This window comes from Chiloscyllium punctatum, chromosome 1 (assembly GCF_047496795.1).
Source record: "Chiloscyllium punctatum isolate Juve2018m chromosome 1, sChiPun1.3, whole genome shotgun sequence".
Taxonomy (NCBI): domain Eukaryota; kingdom Metazoa; phylum Chordata; class Chondrichthyes; order Orectolobiformes; family Hemiscylliidae; genus Chiloscyllium; species Chiloscyllium punctatum.
In genome coordinates, this window is record NC_092739.1 from 50144879 (window position 1) to 50166090 (window position 21212).

Sequence of the window (21212 nt, forward strand, 5' to 3'; positions counted from 1 at the left end):
AATGCCCCCGGTTCCCTCATCCAAATCATTAATATATAATGCGAACAGCTGTGGCCCCAGCACCGAACCCTGCGGAACACCGCTCATCACCGGCTGCCATTCTGAAAAAGAACCTTTTATCCCAACTCTCTGCCTTCTGTCAGACAGCCAATCCTCAATCCATCCCAGCAGCTCACCTCGAATACCATGGGCCCTCACCTTGCTCAGCAGCCTCCCGTGTGGCACCTTATCAAAGGCCTTTTGAATGTCTAGATAGACCACATCCACTGGGTTTCCTTGGTCTAACCTACTTGTTACCTCTTCAAAAAATTCCAACAGGTTTGTCAGGCATGACCTCCCTTTACTAAATCCATGTTGACTTGTTCTAATCAGACTCTGCTCTTCCAAGAATTTAGAAACCTCATCCTTAATGATGTATTCTAGAATTTTACCAACAACCGAGGTTAAGCTGATTGGCCTATAATTTTCCATCTTTTGCCTTGACTGTTGGGTGGGTGTGGTGCCAGTGTAGCTGCAGAAGATGGACTGTTCCACATATCCTACGAAGAGGCAGGCATAGCTGGGGCCCATGTGGGTGCCCATGGCTACTCCTTTGGTTTGGAGGAAGTGGGAGGATTGGAAAGAGAAGTTGTTCAGAGTGAAGACCAGTTCAGTCAGTCGAAGGAGGGTGTCAGTGGAAGGGTACTGGTTGGTTGGTTGGGAAAGGAAGAAGCGGAGGGCTTTGAGACCTGAGTGATGGGGGATGGAGGTGTATAGGGACTGGATGTCCATGGTGAAGATAAGGCGTTGGGGGCCGGGGAAGCGAAAATCATGGAGGTGGTGGATGGCGTGGGTGGTGTCCCGAACGTAGGCAGGGAGCTCTTGGACTAAGGGGGACAGGACCGTGTCAAGGTATGCAGAAATGAGTTCGGTGGGCAGGATTGGGCTGAGACAATGGGGTCGGCCGTGGCAGTCAGGTTTGTGGATTTTGGGCAGGAGGTAGAAACGGGGGTGCGGGGTTGTGGGATTATGAGGATCTCCCATCCACCGCCTCCAACCTCAGTTTTCGGGAAAAACCACTCCCTCCGCGACTCCCTTGTTAGATCCACATCCCCCACCAACCCAACCTCCATTCCCGGCACCTTCCCCTGCAACCGCAAAAAATGCAAAACTTATGCCCACACCTCCCCCCTCACTTCCCTCCAAGGCCCCAAGGGATCCTTCAATATCCATCAGAAATTCACCTGCACCTCCACACACATCATTTACTGCATCCGCTGCACCGGATGTGTCCTCCTATACATTGGGGAGACAGGCCGCCTACTTGTGGAACGTTTCAGAGAACACTTCTGGGACACCCGCACCAACCAACCCAACCGCCCCATGGCTGAACACTTTAACCCCCCCCCCCACTCCGTCAAGGACATGCTGGTCCTTGGCCTCCTCCATCGCCAGACCATAGCAACACAACGCCTGGAGGAAAAGCAACTAATCTTCTGCCTAGGAACCCTCCAACCACAAGGGATGAATGCAGATTTCTCTAGCCTCCTCATTTCCCCTACCCCCACCTTTTCTCAGTCCCAACCCTCAGACTCAGCACCGCCTTCTTAACCTGCAATCTTCTTCCCGACCTCTCCACCCCCACTCCCTTTCCGGCCTATCACCCTCACCTTAACCTCCTTCCACCTATCACATTCCCAACGCCCCTCCCCCAAGTCCCTCCTCCCTACCTTTTATCTTAGCCTGCTTGACACACCCTCCTCATTCCTGAAGATGGGCTTATGCCCGAATCGTCGATTCTCCTTCTCCTTTGATGCTGCCCGACCTGCTGCGCTTTTCCAGCAACACATTTTTAAGCTCTGATCCCCAGCATCTGCAGTCCTCACTTTCTCCTAATTATTCACAACATACAGGTTTTCCAAATAATTAATGTAATAGCAACAGAAAGCTTACCTTAAGCCACAACAGGGGAGAGTAATAAATCTCATTAGGGCTAGAAGGACTCGCAATGGTAGTAGAGTAAAGAGATACAAAAAGGCATCCAGGCACAGGAAGAATCCAAAAAACATTAACTGAAAAAAAAGAAAGATTTATCAAAGCATAAAATGGCTCTCACAAGAAACTTAACAGTATACAAATTTCTACGCATTAGAACATACTTTTTTTAAATAGGTATTTTTATTGAAAAAAGAAAATTTAAGATTTTTTTACAAAAGAACAAAAATAATACAAACAAGTGTTTTCCACTTTACAATATAAGAACAGCACCAATAGAAAATTAAAAAGAAAAACCCAACTAACTACTAATCGATTTTACAAACAACCAAAACATAAAATAGGATATTATACATTACTAACAGTAAACAACAAAGCAATTAAATAACTATATACATGCTCCAAATAGATTTATATCAAGTCACAATAGAACCCGTATTTATACGGGATTCCTTCCCCTGGGGCCCCCAAACCAGCCATAACCACTACCACAGCTAAACAAAAGCCCTGGACAATATGGCTGAAATATCTGTTTCGATATAGTTCAAAAAGGGCTGCCATGTTTTATAAAATAATTCCGTTTTTTGGTGCACCATATTTGTGAGGAAGTCAAGGGGAATATATTCCATGACTATCCTGTGCCAGTTTGAAAGTTCTGGGGGGCCTTCAGCTACCCAATTCACCAAAATACTTTTCCTCGCACAAAAGGAGAGGATACATCCATGGAGGGAAAATCTGAAGAGCCCAAAGTAGGGACATTGGATCCAATCTAATCTCTGTACCCAAGATCTCTGTCAAGGCATTTGTTACTCTATCCCAATACCTACGGATCTTATGGCATACCCATAGACAATGTGTGAGAGTGCCAACTACTATTTTACATTTAGTACACATTGGGGATGCTCCCGCCTTGAATTTTGCAAGTCGTTCAGGTGCCATATGAGCCCTGTGAAGTATCTTTAATTGAGTAGCCTGAGTTCTGTTACAGACAGAGATCTTTCTGGCATTTTCCCAGATGTCCTCCCACATTTCTAAAGAGATTTCCAACCCTAATTCTTGATTCCATGTTTTATATAATTGTTCCATGTCCTTAGAGACCGTATTGTATAGTGAATGATAAAGAGTACTGACTGAGGGTGGCCCATCGGCCCTAGCACTCTCCTTTCCCTATCTGATTTGTAAGGATTGACTATCAGTATTAGATTACTTAGTGTGGAAGCAGGCCCTTTGGCCCAACAAGTCCACACCGACCCGCCGAAGTGTAACCCACCCAGACCCATTCTCCTACATTTACCCCTTCACCTAACACTACGGGCAATTTAGCATGGCCGATTCACCCAACCTGCACGTTTTTGGATTGTGGGAGGAAACCGGAGCACCCGGAGGAAACCCACGCAGACAGGGTAAGAATGTGCAAACTCCACACAGAGTCACCTGAGGCGGGAATTGAACCAGGGTCTCTGGCGCTGTGAGGTAGCAGTGCTAACCACTGTGCCACCGTGCCACCCATCAGTGCGCCCATCAAAAATTAGAAAAGCTGCAGTGTGGTCTTTTTTTGTATAAAGTCTTGTATTTGAAAATACCAAAAAAGGTCTTTGTTAGGCAGCCCAAACTTCTGGTGCAGCTGTTCAAAGGACATCAGAACCTCCCCATCGAACAGGTCTCCAAAGCAATAGATACCTTTGGACTTCCAAGTTTTAAATGTAGCATCTGTCAGCCCTGGCTGAAATCCCGATGCTCCCACTATAGGGGTATAAGGGGAGGATTTTTGCAGGTTACCCTCATCTTGTCGCATTGTCCTCCAGGCTTTAATTGTATTTGGTACAAGAGGGATTTTACAATAGTCCATAATAACACTCATCTTGTTCATAAATAATAGATTGATGAGGGGACATTTTGCTTGGGAGGTCTCAATATCTAACCAGATTGATTGTGGGTCACAAGAGACCCAGTCAGCTATATAAGATAATAAGGAACTCAATTGGTACCTCCTGAAGTCTGGAAAGTCCATCCCAGCCCTTGCTTGTGGGAGCTGCAGCTTTTCTAATTTGATAAGGGGCTGTCTATGATTCCAAATAAAAGGAGCCGAGCCAGCCTTAGAGCTTACACAATGCCAGTCTCTGCAGCATCAAGGGGAGCATTCTCATAGGGTATAGAAGACGACGTAGAATATTCATCTTAACGAAGGCTACTCTGCCTAACCAGGATATTGGGAGATCTCCCTAGCATTGAATGTCCTGCCTTATTTTCTCTAATAAGTGTACTTAATTGGCTTTATACAGCTGATCAAATACTGGAGTGATAAAAATACCTAAGTATAGAAAATCTTCTAGTGACCACCGAAAGGGAAAACAAGATCTGTCTGATAAATTGGATATACTAGCAAGACCTCCCATCGGCATGGCCTCCGATTTCACGAAATTGATTTTGTAACGTGAGAATCTACCAAATAGATCGACCACTTGAATTAAACAGACATGGGTGTCAGAGGATCACTTAAGAAAAGGAGGACATCATCCACAGACAGAGTAATTTTGTGCTTGCCCGATCCAACCCTCTGAGCCATTATATTTGGGTCAGTCCATATAGCTTCCGCCAGTGGTTCAATCATTAACATAAATAGTAATGATGAAAGAGGACATCCCTGACGACATCCCCTGCCAACACTAAAGCTATCCGAACTTAAACCACTGGCGATCACCGCTGCTTTGGGATCATTATATAATGCTGAAACCCATTCAGTAAAGACCTCTCCAACACCGAACCTTTCCAGCATATAAAAAAAAAGGGCCATTCTACCCGATCAAATGCCTTCTCTGCATCTAGGGAGACAACTAAACCCAGTATTGTTCCCGATTGACAGGCTTGTATCGTATTTAAGACCTTTCTAATATTATTAGTTGACCTGCGACCCTTTATAAACCCTGTCTGGTCCTCTTTTATAATGTATAGTAAGACCCTCTCCAGTCTTAATGCTAACACTTTCGAAAGAATTTTGAAGTCCACATTTGACAAGGATATGGGTCTAAATGGAGAGCAATCTTCTGGGGTCTTTCCCTTCTTAAGCATGAGAGAAATATTTGCTTCTCTCAACAAAGGCGGGAGGCAGCCCTGACAATATGAGTAATTGTACATATTTGAGTGGCCCAGCCAGTTCCCCTATAAATTCTTTATAGAACTCAACCTGGATTCCATCTGGCCCAGGCGCTTTGCCACTCTGAAGCTGCCTAACCGCATCCTGTACTTCCTGAGTTGTCAAGGGGGTATTCAAGATCGACACCTGCTCCAAGGTTGAGCCCAGAAGGACTAAATTTTTAAAGAAGGACTCCATCTTCCCAGTTCTATCCTCACAGTCCTGCAACTTCTACAATTCAAAATAGAACTTTCTAAAGGCTGTATTGATCTTGTTACGATCAAAAGTCAAGGTACCAAAACTTTGTCTAATGGACGTAATGGCTTAGGGAGCCTTTGTCTTTCTGGCAAGGTACACTAGATATCTGCCAGACTTGTCGCCATATTCAAATAGTCTCTGCGAATAATATTTCCCTCTTTGCTGTTTGGGTAAATGCAGTATTCAAGGTTGCCCTAATGGCTGTGATCCTTTGTAGCTTAGTAATGAAGGGCCTATCAACATACGCTGTCTCAGGTGCCTTCAAGTGAGCCTCGAGCAGGCGCCGTTGCTCTCCCTTTTGTCTCTTCCGGGTGGCAGAATATGAGATGACCAAGCCTCACGCATATGCCTCAGTGGTCTCCCACATCATTGAAGGATTACTAGCTGTACCAGAGTTAACTTCCCAGAAGGTTTTAAATTCCTGTGAAAAATATTTTATAAATTTGCTATCCTTCAATAAGAAAGGATCCATACGTCAATGTCGGGGGCCTATCCCATCAACCCTAGTCTTGACTTCCTTATATACTGTGGCAAGATCAGAAATAGTTATATTACCTATTTTACAAGACAGTATCGAATTCAAAAGGGTCGAGGGAACAAAAAACATATCAATTCTGGTATGGCACTTGTCTGGGTTAGAGTAGAAAGTAAAGTCTCTACTCTGGGGATGAACACACCTCCACACATCTACTAATCCTAGCTCCTTGTTCAGATCCGCCAGTTGTCTAGATCTCAGAGATATACCCATAGAGCTCCTAGGTAACCTATCCATCTCTGGATCAATAATAGTTAAAATCTCCTCCTATAGTTGTATGGCGGACCCCTAAAGCCATCAACTTAGAGAACAAATTCCAGAAATTTGTAAATTTCTGTTACAAATTTAAAAAGGGTGTGCCAGGGGACAAAAAAGATTCAAAATTCCATATTCCTCTCCATGTATTAGGGCTTTGATCAATATATACTATCCAGACTTATTTTTTACCTGGCTTAATACTTGTAAAGGAAGATTCTTCCGAATAAGAATGGCTACTCCCCCACTTTTTTAACTGAAAGATGAAAAGAAAGCCTGACCAAACCATCCTGTTGTAGCTTTAAGTGTTCTTTGTTAAGTAGATGTGTCTTTTGTAAGAGAGCTACATCAACCTTTTCTTTTTTAAACACTTGATAATACCTATTTCCTTTTAATTGGCGAATTGCTCCCCTTGACATTCCAAGTACACCACCTAAACGAATGGCTAGCCATGATCGTCCAGGCAAGCCAGAGACTCCCCAGGAGGAAGAACCCCACCCAAAAGACGTTGAATAAAGACCACAGAAAATTCACAAATAGAAAAACTCTTTAAAACATTTAAATCAACACAATTAAGAACTACTCCAAAATAAAAATAATGCAAAACAAATTTGAAAGGAGACTTTCCCCCTTGCGCCCAGGGGACATAACTACCTATATCAATAACCCCACCATAACCTCTCCTAGCTAGGGCCTTGCCCTCGGCCCAGGAATTACAGAATGGAGTAAATACATTCAAGTGTCTTATAAAACAGGAGTTAAATATAAGTGACCCACCCCTCCCTCTACACCAAACACCCGGGTATGTTTAATAAAAACAATACAAAATAGAAGTTATAAAACTACAATCCCAGCACGTATTAGGCTACTAAATAAGAAGAAGAAAAAAAAGAAAAAATACCTCCACAACAAATCAAATAAGCCACACAAGCTATAAAAAGGAGACCAAAGAAAGAGTAAAGAACAAGCTCCCCCCCACCCCCAGATAAAGATGAGAGAAAGAGAGATGAAGAAAGAAAGAAGGGTAAACAAAGGGGGGGCAAAATAAAGTCATTATCCATACAGTTCAAGTCCTGCTGTCAATTTGAGAGAGTCCAAGAATTCTTTTACTTTCTCTGGTGATCCAAAGTTATATACGGATCCTCCATAGCTGAAGTGCAGCGTTGCTGGATATCACATGGAGTATTGAATATTTAAGTCTCTCAGACGCTTCTTCGTCTCATTGAATGCCGTCCTCTTGCGGACCACGACTGGAGAGAAGTCCTGAAAAAGCATTATCCTGGAGGCCTTGTACATCATGGCCTGGGGATCCTTCCCCAGGACTCTGGAGGCCTCTAGGAGTATTTGAGCATTTGTTTTTCTTCATAACATTGAAGTCAGACGAGAACCGGGCAGGGGCACTGGTCCAACCCGGGCCCGCGTACAGCAACCTGTTGGGCCCCCTCCACCCGCACCCGGCTCAGCTCAGACTCGAACTTCAATAAGTGTAGGAGCCATCGTTCCAAGAAACCCACAAGCTGGCCTTCCTCTGCCCGTTTGGGAAGGCCCAGCAACCGAATATTTTTTCGACGACCCCGATTCTCGAGGTCGATGTGCTCCTCCAGGGTCTGGACTCGCCGCTCCAGAGCCCGGACCTAACCCACGGATGACTCAGCAGCAGTCTCTGAGGCCGCAGCCCGTTGCTCCACCTCTCCGGCGTGCTGCTCGAGTATTTCGATCTCTCGGTCATGCTGCAGAAGCATGACCGAGATAGACTCCCACCTGGACCGGGCCTCCTCGATGGACGTGTCGATCCTCTCCTGGAGTTTGACGATCTCGGAGATCAGGCTCACCTCCGTTGGTAAGTCCCCCGAGGCGGCCGTGGATGTCCCTGCTGCTGCAGGAGGGGGTGGGGGAGGGGTTCCTTTCCTGTTGCAAGTTGCGGCAGTTTTTGCCCTCAGTCATTTTTAAAATAACACCAAACTGTTAAAGTTTGATGTGAAATGACTAAGTATGCTGGGCAAAAGCTATCCTGAATGATTTAAAAGGTCAGGTGAAGGTGGGCACCCCATTTAGGCAGAGCACTGCAGACTCAGATTTACTGGGTTGCCGCCATCTTGGATCTCCCAGAACATACATTTTAAAGATTCAAATATGTATAGACATATGTAATATGTTCCATTGATAATCAGAAAAAAGGACAAACTGCGCACGTCCCTTTCTGTACCGGTTTTGGTACAACAGAGGCAATAGAAGTATATACGGGAATGTTGAGGCTTCCATTATCTTTACAGTAGGAAAACAAAAACGCAGTTCCAGTAAACCAGACATGATATTTGGGGGAATGAGAGAAGGAACGGGGTGAATCAGATTCACATACAAACATAAAATGCAACTATCCATTAAGACAAGACAGGATTGTATTCTCCACATACTATGATAGTTTAACTGCCAAAACAGGATTGGGTACAGGATAATTGCATTTGCAAGAGACTTGCAAAGATTAAACTGTCCTTTTTCTGGAATTTGTTTTGTTGCGCACGAATCAAAATTGAGAAAATATGCTCTCCATCTTGACAGAGGCACTTTGTTTGGTAATGAGCCACACACTAAAGGGGAGTTGTCAAAATAATGTTCTAATCATTCCAAAATTGGAAAAAAACCTGCAAAAGAACTTAGAAGCTGCATAGCTAGAAATCTTCATAAGTCGACAGTCAATTTGTATAAGAGGTAGGAATGAAACAGTTGAGCACATTTCTGCTCTAGAGGCAAAATTGAGAAAAGGCTGATATACTGGACCTGCACCTGACTTCTAGGCAAGCATTACAACAAAACCTTGCCCATTTCTTTTTTTTTTACAAATAATGTAGCATGGATCTATCAGATTTGGTATTACTTCACTCTAAGGCATCTGCAGAGACACAGATGTTGCATTGAAAGGATAACCTATTGCTACTGATATTAATATCCGAACTAAAATAGAATGGCCTGTAACTTAATCAGATGGGACAGAACTTTCAGCAGCAGGTACCAAGGGAGGGCACCAAGTAAGAAAACTCAGCTACACAGGAACTTCCACCTACAGTTGGGTATGGTGAAGCAGGGCAGCTGGTGCAGTCAAACAAGCCCTCCCTAAAATACAAAATAAAGGTGTCTTTGGAGGAGGAAGACGATGACTCATGGTGAAGAAGAACCAGGCAGACAAAAGGATTCCTGGACCCAAAGTAAACTTCAGGCTTTATCAATGTAAATACTATAAATATATCCTTGCTTAACTTTAATTTCTCTCATGATTGTAACTGTTTCATGATCTTTGATCCTTAGTGTGTTCAAATCTTATGTTACATTTCTGACATAGCCAGCAGAATTTCACAATGTAGGTTTCAAGTCAACAAGATAAACAATATTGAAAAGCACCTTGCCAAGCTAAAGTGAAGGAGCTGAAACTGGTTAATATCTGTAAGGGACATTGAAGGTGCTCTTAGATTCAGATTGCAAGAAGATCTTTAGTCCAAATCCAGACAGAGGCTCTCCACATACGTCGTTTTGACATTACAGGAAAAGGAAAGCAGTCCTCCTGGTCAGATGAACAGAAAGATGGACAGATTTGGAGAAAGATCTGTATTGCATGCTTCTACAACAACTGAAGACCTGATTGAGGATGCACAATAAAATCAAAAGCAGTTCATTATGGCATCCAGGTCCTCATGCAAGTGAACAGGTGGAATTTGTGGTGGAACATATGTATGGGTAAGCCCACTGGGAAATAACAGGAGGAAGTACGGATGTTCAAGAGAAGTCCATGGCAGATCTTTGAGATACTGATAAAGGTTTTGTGAGCATGCTGTAGCCGACCAGCTACCACAGAGGTCTTATAAGTGTAAGCAAGCAAAGGAGAGAACCTGGTTCCATGGCCTGGAGCTGCAGAAGTTGCCTGATCACATTATCCTCCAGGATCCCTCCTACAAATCAACCACGGACAGGATAATGAAGGACCGCCCAACAGAGGCAGTAAGAAATGCGAATATAAAGATGGAGTTGAGGTAGGTTTAAAGTGACAATACTCAAACTTTCTTTGAAGAATGGGGTCACATCATCCACATCATGGGGAAAGATTGGACTGAGAAGACCACAGACGAAGCTATCATCAGGAAGGTGACTATTGGCAGGACGGATGGGGATGGAGAGCTCGGGCTGAAGAGGAAGGGGAAAAGATTCACAGCACACAAAGAACCAGAATAAGCATTGAAATTGAGACAGGGTGGACACTGCAAGTCAGACTGTCTTCAACAACCAGTGCATCAGGCTTATTTGATATCTAGAGCTGATGAAACATTACAAGCTCTCAAAAAGTGCAAAGTATTCCTGCAGTGTCAATTTGGCACACAGCTATCCATTGCTGAACAAGATGTTGAAAAGACGAAATTTCAAACAGGCAGTTGGGTACTTTATAAGTATACAAGACTGCCACTTGAGATTTGAAATGGCCCCACCATCATCATAATGTGTGATAGATCTTTTTTTTTTCTAGCAATGTTAATTTCTCTTCCCTCATTGTGTATCCAGACAACATATTCATCTTTGGCTTGACAGTTGAGGGGACCATTGCAAGACTCAACATTATTTTAGCCTATTTGATGGAATTTAACTTGAAAGTCAAAGCAGAGAAGTGCCATGTTTTCTAGACAAAACATTATTCCCAAAGATGCAGAATCTGAGCAACAGAGTGATGGCTCAGGCCCTGGATAGGGAGGGATCGACATGGGCCCCTTAGTCTAGCGGGTTACTATGGAAGATCTGTATGACACGATACACAGTTGGCTGCCTCACTCTGCAGTTTGCTGAGAAAATCAGAGAATGCTACAGGAATGGTTCGGAAAGGATATACAATACTTCATGGACTACCATAGGTAGTTGAACACTTGCACGTGAAGATTCATTTTGTACCCGAAAGAAGTCTCATCACTTGCACTTGGCTACACAGATTTCCCTCTAAGCTTTAGTTTGGAAATGGACTCGCCAGTTTCCTTGACAAGAACAACTGCAGTCACAGGGTGAAGGACAGAAAAGAATGGATATTGCCTACGTCAGAGGCTCAAGGCAAACAAGACGAATATGGAGAATTACTCTAGTATGAAATTTGAACTTCTAACTTTGAGGTAAGCTATTTCCCAGAGGTTTAGAAATATAGAACATAGAAGATATCCCTCGACTCTGCGCCGCCATCCAATATGATTATGGCTGATTACAGAACTTAACACTCTAATCCCACGCTCCCCATACCCCTTGATTCCTTTACCTACAAGAGCTGTATGTAATTTCTTCTTTAAAAATAGAATTACCTCAATCACATTCTGTTTCTATGAATTCCACAGGCTCACCACTCTCTGGGTGAAAAACATTTTCATCTCAGTCCTAAAAGATTTACCCTTGGCTCTAGATTCTCCCACCATCAGAAACATTCTTCCTGCATCTAACCCATCTAGTCCTGAATGAGAACCTCTTATTCTACAGAACTCCAGTGAACACAGTCCTAACCCACTGAATCACACCTCGTATGTCAGTCCCGTCATCAGGAATCAACTTTGCAAACCTTTGCTACACTCTATAGCAACAACATCCTTCCTCAGATAAGGAGGCCAAAACTGCATACATTATTCTAGGTGTGGCCTCATCAATGCCCTATATCGCTTCAACTCACCCTCCCACTCCGCCACGGACATGCAAGTCCTGGGCCTCCTCCATCGCCAAATACTAGCCATCTGACGACTGGAGGAAGAATTTCTCATCTTGCGCCTTGGGATCTTCCAACCACACAGAATCAATGTCAATTTCACCAGTTTCCGCATGTCTCCTCCTTCCACCTTATCCCAGATCCAGTCCTCCAACTTGGCACCACCCTCTGGAACTGTCCTACTGTCCATCTTCCTTCCCACGTATCTGCTCCACTCTCCACTCCGACCTATCAGCATCACCCCCAGCTTCACCCACCTATCACATTCCGAGTTACCTTCCCTCCAGCTCCACACCTCCCATTCATCTCATTCTCCCTGCCCTCAAGTTCACACAGCCATTCCCACTCATGACCAAAAGGTCTCAAGTTTTAGCCACGATTGATTTGTCTACTTCAGTGTTCCATGTCAGATTCTCAGTGATCAGGAGCTGTACTTGAAAAGCAAGATTATCCAGGAACTTCTCAAGATCTGTGGCATTGCCAAGAACCACTATAACCACTGCCAAAGGTTAATGAACAATGTGAACTATTCAAGTGCATTCTGCATAAGTGCATACACACCTTCTCTCTTGAGAGGAAAAGAAAGCATCATGGGTAACTTCCAGAGTGGGTTTATGCTTATAACAGCATCATGCACCCATCCATAGGCTATTCTTTACATTCGCTCTTCTTTGGACAAGATCCAATCTTTCCAGTGGACTTTCCTTGGGCTCACAATACCTTCTGACAGAGATGGCCAGGTCAACAAGTGGATAGTTGAAACACTGCATGATGCAATGCCAGGCATTTGAGACAGCATCAAGGCATATGTGTGACAGAAGTGTCAAGAAGGAAAACACTGATTGCAGGCTGACAGAAATACACTTCCATACAGCTCAAAGGGCTTGGAGAGATATGGGCCAGGTGCTGGCAGATGGGACTAGGTTAGGTTGGGATATCTAGTCGGCATGGACGAGTTGGACCGAAGGGTCTGTTTCCGTGCTGTACATCTGACACTGGGTGGCATAAAGAATCCCTGCTTCATGTCCTTTGGGCCTTTTGTGTGTTCACATCTTATGTAACATAGATATATTTTAGTCAGATATATTTCAGATTTAACTGATAACCAGTTACTGTAAATAAGAAGAATAAGAATGTTCTCAAGGTAAATTTTCCATAAAGCTTTTCCTATTCCACTGCTGTATCAGAGATAATTGACTCCAAACTTATAACAGGAGGGAGAAGTCCAGAAGAAAAATCACCCAGTTGTAGCCAAGGTTAGAACAATCTCCATTTAGCTGAATTACTTCATTTAAGAAGCATTCCAATTCCTTGCTTCAAGATTGTATCTGTATGCAAGCAAGATTATAGAACAACTTCTAAAATTAAATCTGTTTCTTTAAATTTACCATTGGTTGAGACTTGAATTTTCCATAACACCCAATTGTGGATTTACACAAAAACACCACTCATTTCAAGTATGCTGAAAAGTTTTGTGATTAACAACTGTGTAAAAATCTCAAAGCCAGACTGGAAAGTTATTAACATGCATTTATTAAAAGATGTAAGAGTGATTGGGATTAGTATGCTGAGGAAAGAGAACACTGTATTTTCAAATACTGTAACCCAACAGTGGTATTTTAGATATGCTCCATAATACCTCCTCCACTGATTTTCATTTTAGACCAATGGAACATTTCACTGACAGTCAACCATCCAAACCATGCAGCAACATTTACAGAGCACCTGGGTCAGGGCAAGCAACCATGAGAGTAAATAAATGACTGAATTAAGAGGAGAGAAAAGAGACCAAAAAGAAAGTGATCTTAATGGTTCCAAGGGTTAAAATACATTAGAATAGTGAATCATACAGCAAGATACTGTCATGGTGCATTGGTAGTGTCTCTACCCAGACAGTGAGATGCCCAGTTCGAATACCCACCTGCTCCAGAGATGTGTAAAAAAATCTCTAAACAGGCTGATCAGGAAAGCATTTTTTTTAAATTACAATGCACATCTTTGGTGGGGGGGTGGGGGAAAGAGGAGGGTCTTTGACAGCAACTTCCTAATTTACATGATTAGCCAAGTCACAGATTGCCAGAAGCTGCTGTCCAAATTTCAATTCAGTTGGTAAGTGACTACTGTTATTCGAGCTGTTATATCTGCCTCAAAAATCAAGGCCAGTGGCTTGTCTTAACATTTGTTTCAAAAGACACTTGCTCCCTCTACTGGATAGTACATTCCATGAGCGTTTTCAACACACATTGCAAACAAATCAGATTGTTCTATTCAAATCAAAGACACCAGAATGACTTCTTATAAGGCATCCTTCTAAAGTATATAATTCCATTCATCATACATTGGAGAGTTAAAACTCTTCACTGATCTGTTCATAAGAAGGGGGATCAGATACGCACCATTTTGAAGAAAAATCATTTTATTCTGGTCAAGATTTTCCAGACAACTGAGAGGCTGTGGCTGGGTGGGTGGGGCTTTGGACAATGAGACTGAGAAACTGGAATATGGAACAGGTTAGACTTTTTTGTCTTGAAGACAGTTTATTGGAAATAAAATGTCAAAAGGGCAAAGAAAACTGTGCATTAGCTGCTATTTACTAGCAGGTAATGCACAACAGATTCCGACTAAAGTTGCTGCATTTCCACAGACCTGAATATGGATTTTGGAGAAGTTTGCCAGGAAAAGCAAAACACTATCTGCTTCTCTTGGTCAGTGAGAAACAATTTAAAGGCAGTGGAAAGATCAGTGAAGTACTCATGAGACCTTGAAGTTTCAAGTAATAGGGTTTCCAACTTTATCCCCATCTGAATCTGAAATCTGGTGTGAAGATCTTCCATCATTCTGCAATGTTCAGGAATTTGATCTCATGAACAAGAAATCAATGAAACTGTGAGAACTCAACCTCAATTCATACTAACACTACAGGGATATTGTTACTCTTTTGACATTTATTTTCCACAAACACAAACTGGCTTTGCAGAGCTGTGTTGTCTTATCTATGTTTGGGATTAAGGACATATAGTTTAATTCTGAATAGCAACTTAATTGTTGATTATTTTTGCTACTTGATTAAAGAACAAATCTTGCTTATAATAAATTAATAATGCTCAAGTTCATAAAAAGAAAGTTCACCAGGTTTCTTTAAAGTTCTGGGTAGTAGCGCACAGAGACAAATTGACCATTTGTGATTCAATAAAATGTGCATTATTGGTATAGCTTGTGGAATATGGCTGAATAACTATTGCACTCCCATCAGAGCCATATCACAATTGATAAAGGCGACTAGACATGGAACAGCTTTACAGCATCAATAGTCTTAACTACTGAACAGGTTTATTTATAAGTACATGTTGTGGCCTTTGATACAGCTTCTGCAGTTAGACTATTTCAGTCCAGGTTCTAAGCCTTGGTCTAATAGTGTGAGTATACTAAAGTCCATTTCTGGGCAAGTTCACAGTTTTAGTTCAAGCTGCCAATGACGGGAGTCAATGGTGAAGGCATTGAAAAAGTAGTTGGAATTATATTCCTCTGCTAATTGGAAGTTTGAAATGCATGGGCAATTACTATGAGTGTTCATGCATCATGACTTCCTCTGTGATAAGGGTGTGAAAGTTTACTTTTAATTCCATTGGAAGATCTTGGCCTTTATATTTTGAAGCATACCATCAATATCAGCTCAAGACACAAATAACCAATTTCAATAACTGCCCTTATCTGCATATGTGGAATTATTTTCTCTCTTGGTCACTGATTTCTTCTCTCCCATACGTCTAGTCTTCTCTCTTTCATGTAATGTCCTCCTTTCTCGTTCTCTGGACTGCTTTCCCATACTCCTTTGCCCACTCCTGTGTCTCAAAGCAGGAAAAAAGTTTGGGAGCAGTCTTATAGGACCTTAAGTGTAACACCTAACTCTCTAACACAAAGACTGGCTACTTCCAGAACGGTGTACAAAGCTTGATAAAACAGATTTGAGTACATCCATGAAGTAGGTGTACAAACTGGAACTTAACAAGTGGGCACAAGATTTTGAGTTCCTTAAGCTTAGGAACAACAGTAAATCCAACAAACTGCAATTAATTGGACATGGAAAGAATAAAAGTAAGATTTTCTGACTAGAAGATACCAACTTAAAATGATCATAGTTGCAAATTAAGAATATGTGCTGACCACATGGTAAGGCAAACTTCAATATGGGTAAAAAGCAGTCTAGATAGGAAGGCAGAATCCATTACTGTGGTCTAATTTGGATACCATGATATATCACTGAGAAGTAACAACAAGGCTCACAGACAAATATATTTAGAATCAGACATAAGTATGTGGAACAGATATAAAGGAAATCCAAGCTAGCTATGGCTTGCACACATATAACACACAAATCATAAAGCTGCAAGCCTCAGGAGCAAACAGCAACGTGGGAATATGAATAATTGTTGTCATTGAAATCCTGGGCAAGGGAGGTTGAGCTCTTAATATCCTTGGGTAGAGGACATTCTGGAATAATTAGAAAGGGAAAAGGAAATGGGAGTTTTGATGATGAGCTGTCCGCTTAAACCGCTGCAGGTCCACAATACTCTTAGAAAGGCAATTCCAGGATTTTGACCCAGCAAGAGTGAAGGAATGGCAATATATTTCTAAGTCAGTGAATGGCTGGAGAGGTGGCGGGGAGGGGGGTGAGAAAGAGAGGAACCTTGCAGGTGGTGGAGGTGTTCACATATATGCTGCACTTGTCCTTCTAGATGGAAGTGGTTGATTTGTAAAGTGCAAAAATTCATCTTTGGTGAATTTTTGCAGTGCATCTTGCTGCTACTGAACATCGATGGTGGAGGGAGCTTATGTTTGTAGATGTGGTGCCAATCAAGCAAGCTGCTTTGTCCTGGATGGTGTCAAATTTCTTGATGTTGTTGGAGCTGTACCCCAACCAGGCAAGTGGGGAGTATTCCATTACACTCCTGACTTCTGCCTCGTAGGTAGTGGACAGGCTTCGAATGTCAGAAGGTTAGTTATTCGCGACAGTATTCCTGATTGATAGATATTAGTAAGATAAAGCAGGATGTCGTGAGCATACATGTGGAAACTGTCTTCATTTTGAATTATGTCAGAGGCATGACATATAGAAAAGGGTCAGGGATAGATTCTTGCAGAACAGTAAAGGCATGTCTGCAGGAACATGAACAGAATTCACTGCAAGTGATTCTCTGGCTATTACACAGATATAACAAGCAGCGATAACACGCATCGTAACCTTGCTGTACAACATTTGTTAGGATTTGGAATGTTTTGCCTCATAGTGGGTGACCATAGTTTTAACACTAATCATCAAAAAAGAACATTTGAAGAAATGGAGGTGTCCAAAATAACCGCACTGTTCCTTTAAAGAGTCAATGCAGACTCAATGGATTGAACTGACTCACAAGAACAGAGGAATTAGGAACAGGGATAGGTCATTCAGCCGTTTGCATCAACTCTGTCATTTAATGAGATCACAGTTGATTTGATTGGCCTTCAATTCCACTTTTGTCTTTTCCCTCAGAAACCTTTGGCTTCCTTGTAGGTCAAGAGAGTGTGCAATAGTTCAGCCATCAATGCATTCAATGGCTCAGACTTGACTGGTCTGCAGGAAAGAGGATTACAGAAACTAATGACCAGAAGGGAGGAGAAAAAGCACATTTCTGTTTTAAGTGGGAGACCCTATTGCTTTGACTGTTCCCCCACCTGTCAGCCACCAGTTCTCTATGTTTGAGATTTCTCTACCAGAGAAAACACGTTCTCAGTCCCAAAGGATCTTTTATCTTTCAATGAGATCCCTCCATGTTCAATCCATCTCTCGCACTTCTGCCATCACCCCTTCTCCTCCCTCCCAGAACTATTAGCCCCAACTTTCCACCCCAAAAGGTTTCCACAAAGGATTCTCTTCTACAATTTCCACCACCTCCAGCAGGATACTACTTCCAAATACATCTGATGTGCTCTGATGAAGCGTCACCTAGACTCAAAACACTAGCTTGCTCTCTCTCTCCATGGGTGCTGCCTGACCCACCGTGATTTCCAGCATTTTGTTTTCAGTACAGAATCCAGCATCTGCAGTAATTTGGTCCTACGTTTTCTCCTTCTCTCATTGCCAGCATTCTTCAGTTACTGTTCCCTTCGTGGCATCCTAGTCTCCTAATACTTCCACATTCACCTATGGCGTCTTCCCAAGCAATTGCACAAGATCTAACACTTGCACCATCACCACCTCCTTCCTCACGATCCAAGATCCCAGCACTTACTACGTGAAGCAACATTTTTCTTGTACTTATTTAAACTTGGTCTACTGTATTCATTGCTCACAAGACAGTGTCCCTTACATTGTCAAGACAAAATGCAGATTGTGTGACCACTTTGCAGAACACCTCAGCAATACACACTGCTGCTATTGGGCATTGATGGTGGAGGAAGTGAATGTTTGTAAATGTGGTGTCAAGCTTCAGCAACAAAAGCTGAATGCTAAAGAAAGTGATTCCATCAGAGAGAATGATATTGATGCATCCTAGGAAAATAGATATACTTCAATTGCTGATTGTGCAGTCTGCTTTCAAAAAGCTTTGGGCTTTTTAAGTTTAACATATGCTTTTGGAAGAGTTTGATATTTGCAAACAAAATATTAAAACAAAGGTCAGTCAATATGTGAATGTAAACTATGTTACTGAAATCCATTGTTTTTCAGTTTGTTTATTCATTGGAAATTAAACAATTTATGCAAAATAATTGATTGAATTAACTTATTTTAGAAATAACTTTGAAAACACTGTAGGGAAAATGCATGATAAATGATAAGATTATGAGCCATCAATGAATCTAGCAAGTTTAAAGTGGTGGTGGAGAGGGCTGGGGTTGGAGTCGTTGTCATCATCAGGGGCAGTTCTACTTCACTGCCAAGAGAAATAACGATCACCAGAAACTAAATATGGGCATTCACTAATGTTGGACACTCTGAGCAATTTCCAGAAGAGTGTAACCCAAGCATTCACTTCAATATATTGTTGAGAGTTTGCAGTTAATGAAGTGTCAGCACTAACTACTGACCTCAACAAAGCTGTGCACAAAGATCTAGTGATACCTGTGACACGCATTTCATTTCGCCTAACATTACTTGCTTTCGACACCAAGTATTAGGGAGTTCATGACACACAATAGTATAATGTCATGAAGGTTAAGTAAATTACATAGTAACCACTTTGAAGTATTCTCTAAAAGCAAAGAAGAAAATAAAATGCACTTACCTTTAATCATTTATCATGAATTTTACAGAGAAAAAACTGAAGATTCAGAATAATGTAAAAGCTAATAGCAAAAATATTAAAACCAATGATATAGGTGAGATCATTAATAACAAAAATATGTTCAATTTTAGTCAACAACCTACAAATGTAAAGGAATATTACCTTTTCCAGTTCCCGAGGAATTCGCAAACATGTGTACACTTTCTCCCTCCTCTCTTTGTATTTGGCTTCATTGTGTTCCAAAAGATACCCCCTTGTCAACTCAGCACTAATAAATCTCAGCAGGGACAAATCTATATTAAAAAAGCATTAAAATATGCATTATTCGTTAGTTACTTTGATATTTCTTGAAATGTTATGACCAGGTGAGTGAATTAGCTTCCCTCTTTTTTCCCTCAATTGCAAAGATTTTAGACTTCCAAACACACGATACTATCAAAATATAGTTAAATTTGTAGTCAACTGGTTCAAAATGAAAAAGTTATGTTAAATAGAAGAAACAGCAATTTTATTAGCTACTAACACAGAACAATATATTAAAAATATGACACTGGAAAACAGAGATACAAATCCATTTTCTTTTATCCTCTGCCCAAAAGCCATTTTCCCAAAATACAGTTCACATGTGTATTCCCTCATCATTGTTTTTAAGATAGAAAATCTCAATAGTGACTTTAATCTGAATTATGAAACATCCAAAAAGTTATAAATCAAAAACAGAGGACAAAAAAGTTTCTTCACGACTGAGAGAGGTTCAGTGCCTTTTGATAAAATGTTAATTTTGCTCAGATTATCTTTGTTTATCTCACATTGGTTTCACGAGCTTGGCTCATCCTTATCGGGTGGCCGAGGCCAATTTAAGTCAGTGTTTCTCCAAACCGTTTTAGGCTGGGAAATCTCAGGTATTAAATTCAGATGAAAATTGATTGCCATGATATAGTGGCAAAATGTGTACTGAGGGCAGAATGCTAGTCATTTGTCTCATTTATTAAGCAATTATTAATCTAGGTATGGAATCACAGTAGATGCATGAGCTCCTAAATGAATACTTCACATCAGTTTTTACTGTGGGGAAAGAAATGAAATCTAGGGAACTTGGGCGAAATGAGTAGTGATATCTTGAAAAAAAGTCACATTACTGAAGAGGTGGCACTTTAAAAAGCATAAAGGTAGATAAATTCCTGGGACTTGATCAAGAGTATTCCAGGAAACATTTGGGAAATTAGGACATAAATAGCAGAGATATTTGTATCATTGACAGCTATGGGTAAGGTGCCAGAAGACTGGAGAATGGCCATTGGTGGGCCATTATTTAGGAAAGGCTTAAAGAAAAAAACAGGGAACTTACAAACTAGTGAGTCTAAAATCAGTGGTGGATATGTTGTTGGAGGATTTCTGAGACACAGGATCTACATGTATTTGAAAAGGCGAGGACTAATTAGGGATAGTCAACATGGCTTTCTGCACTGGAAATCTTGTCTCACAAATGGTTGAATTTGTTGAAGAGGTTACTGAGAAGACAGATGAAAGCAGTGTGTTAGACATTGTCTACATGGACTTTACCAACGCATTCAACAACGTTCCGTATGGTTGACTAGTTAGGTTAGATCACACGGGGCCCAGGGAGAGCAAACCTATTGGATACTAAATTAACTTGACAGTAAGAAACAGTGTTGTTGTTCAGACTGGAGGCCTATGACCAGTAGTGTGATGCAAGGATCGATGCTGCACCCGCTGTTGTTCATCATTTATGTAAACAATTTGGACGAGAGTACAGAAGGCATGGTTAGTTGGTTTGCAGATGCCACCAAAATTATTGGTATAGTGGTCAGTGAAGATTATCTAAGAGTACAATGGGATCTTGATCAATTCCAGTAACCCATCTAAAGGAAGAATGTGAAGCTTGAAAGGGTGCAGAAGATACGCAAGGGTGTTATGGAGATTGGAATGTGAGTGGATAGGCTAAGACTTTTTTCCTCTGGAGCATAGAAGGCTGAGGGCTAACCTTTTAGAGGTTTATAAAATCATGAGGGGTATAGATAAAGTGAATAGCCAAAGTCTTTTCCCCAGATTAGGACAGTC

General features: G+C 41.7%; 1 protein-coding gene across 3 annotated transcripts in view; it reads right to left on the minus strand.

Annotated features, from left to right (window-relative positions):
• Window positions 1-21212, minus strand: part of tapt1b (transmembrane anterior posterior transformation 1b) — a 115890-nt gene that overhangs the window by 73546 nt on the left and 21132 nt on the right. For all 3 annotated transcript variants that reach the window (XM_072557815.1, XM_072557632.1, XM_072557726.1), the window contains exons 2-3: window positions 19293-19423; window positions 1933-2051 (exon numbers count right to left, since the gene is read on the minus strand). In XM_072557815.1, the coding sequence (XP_072413916.1) occupies window positions 1933-2051; window positions 19293-19423 (250 nt within the window). The remainder of the gene's footprint in view (window positions 1-1932; window positions 2052-19292; window positions 19424-21212) is intronic.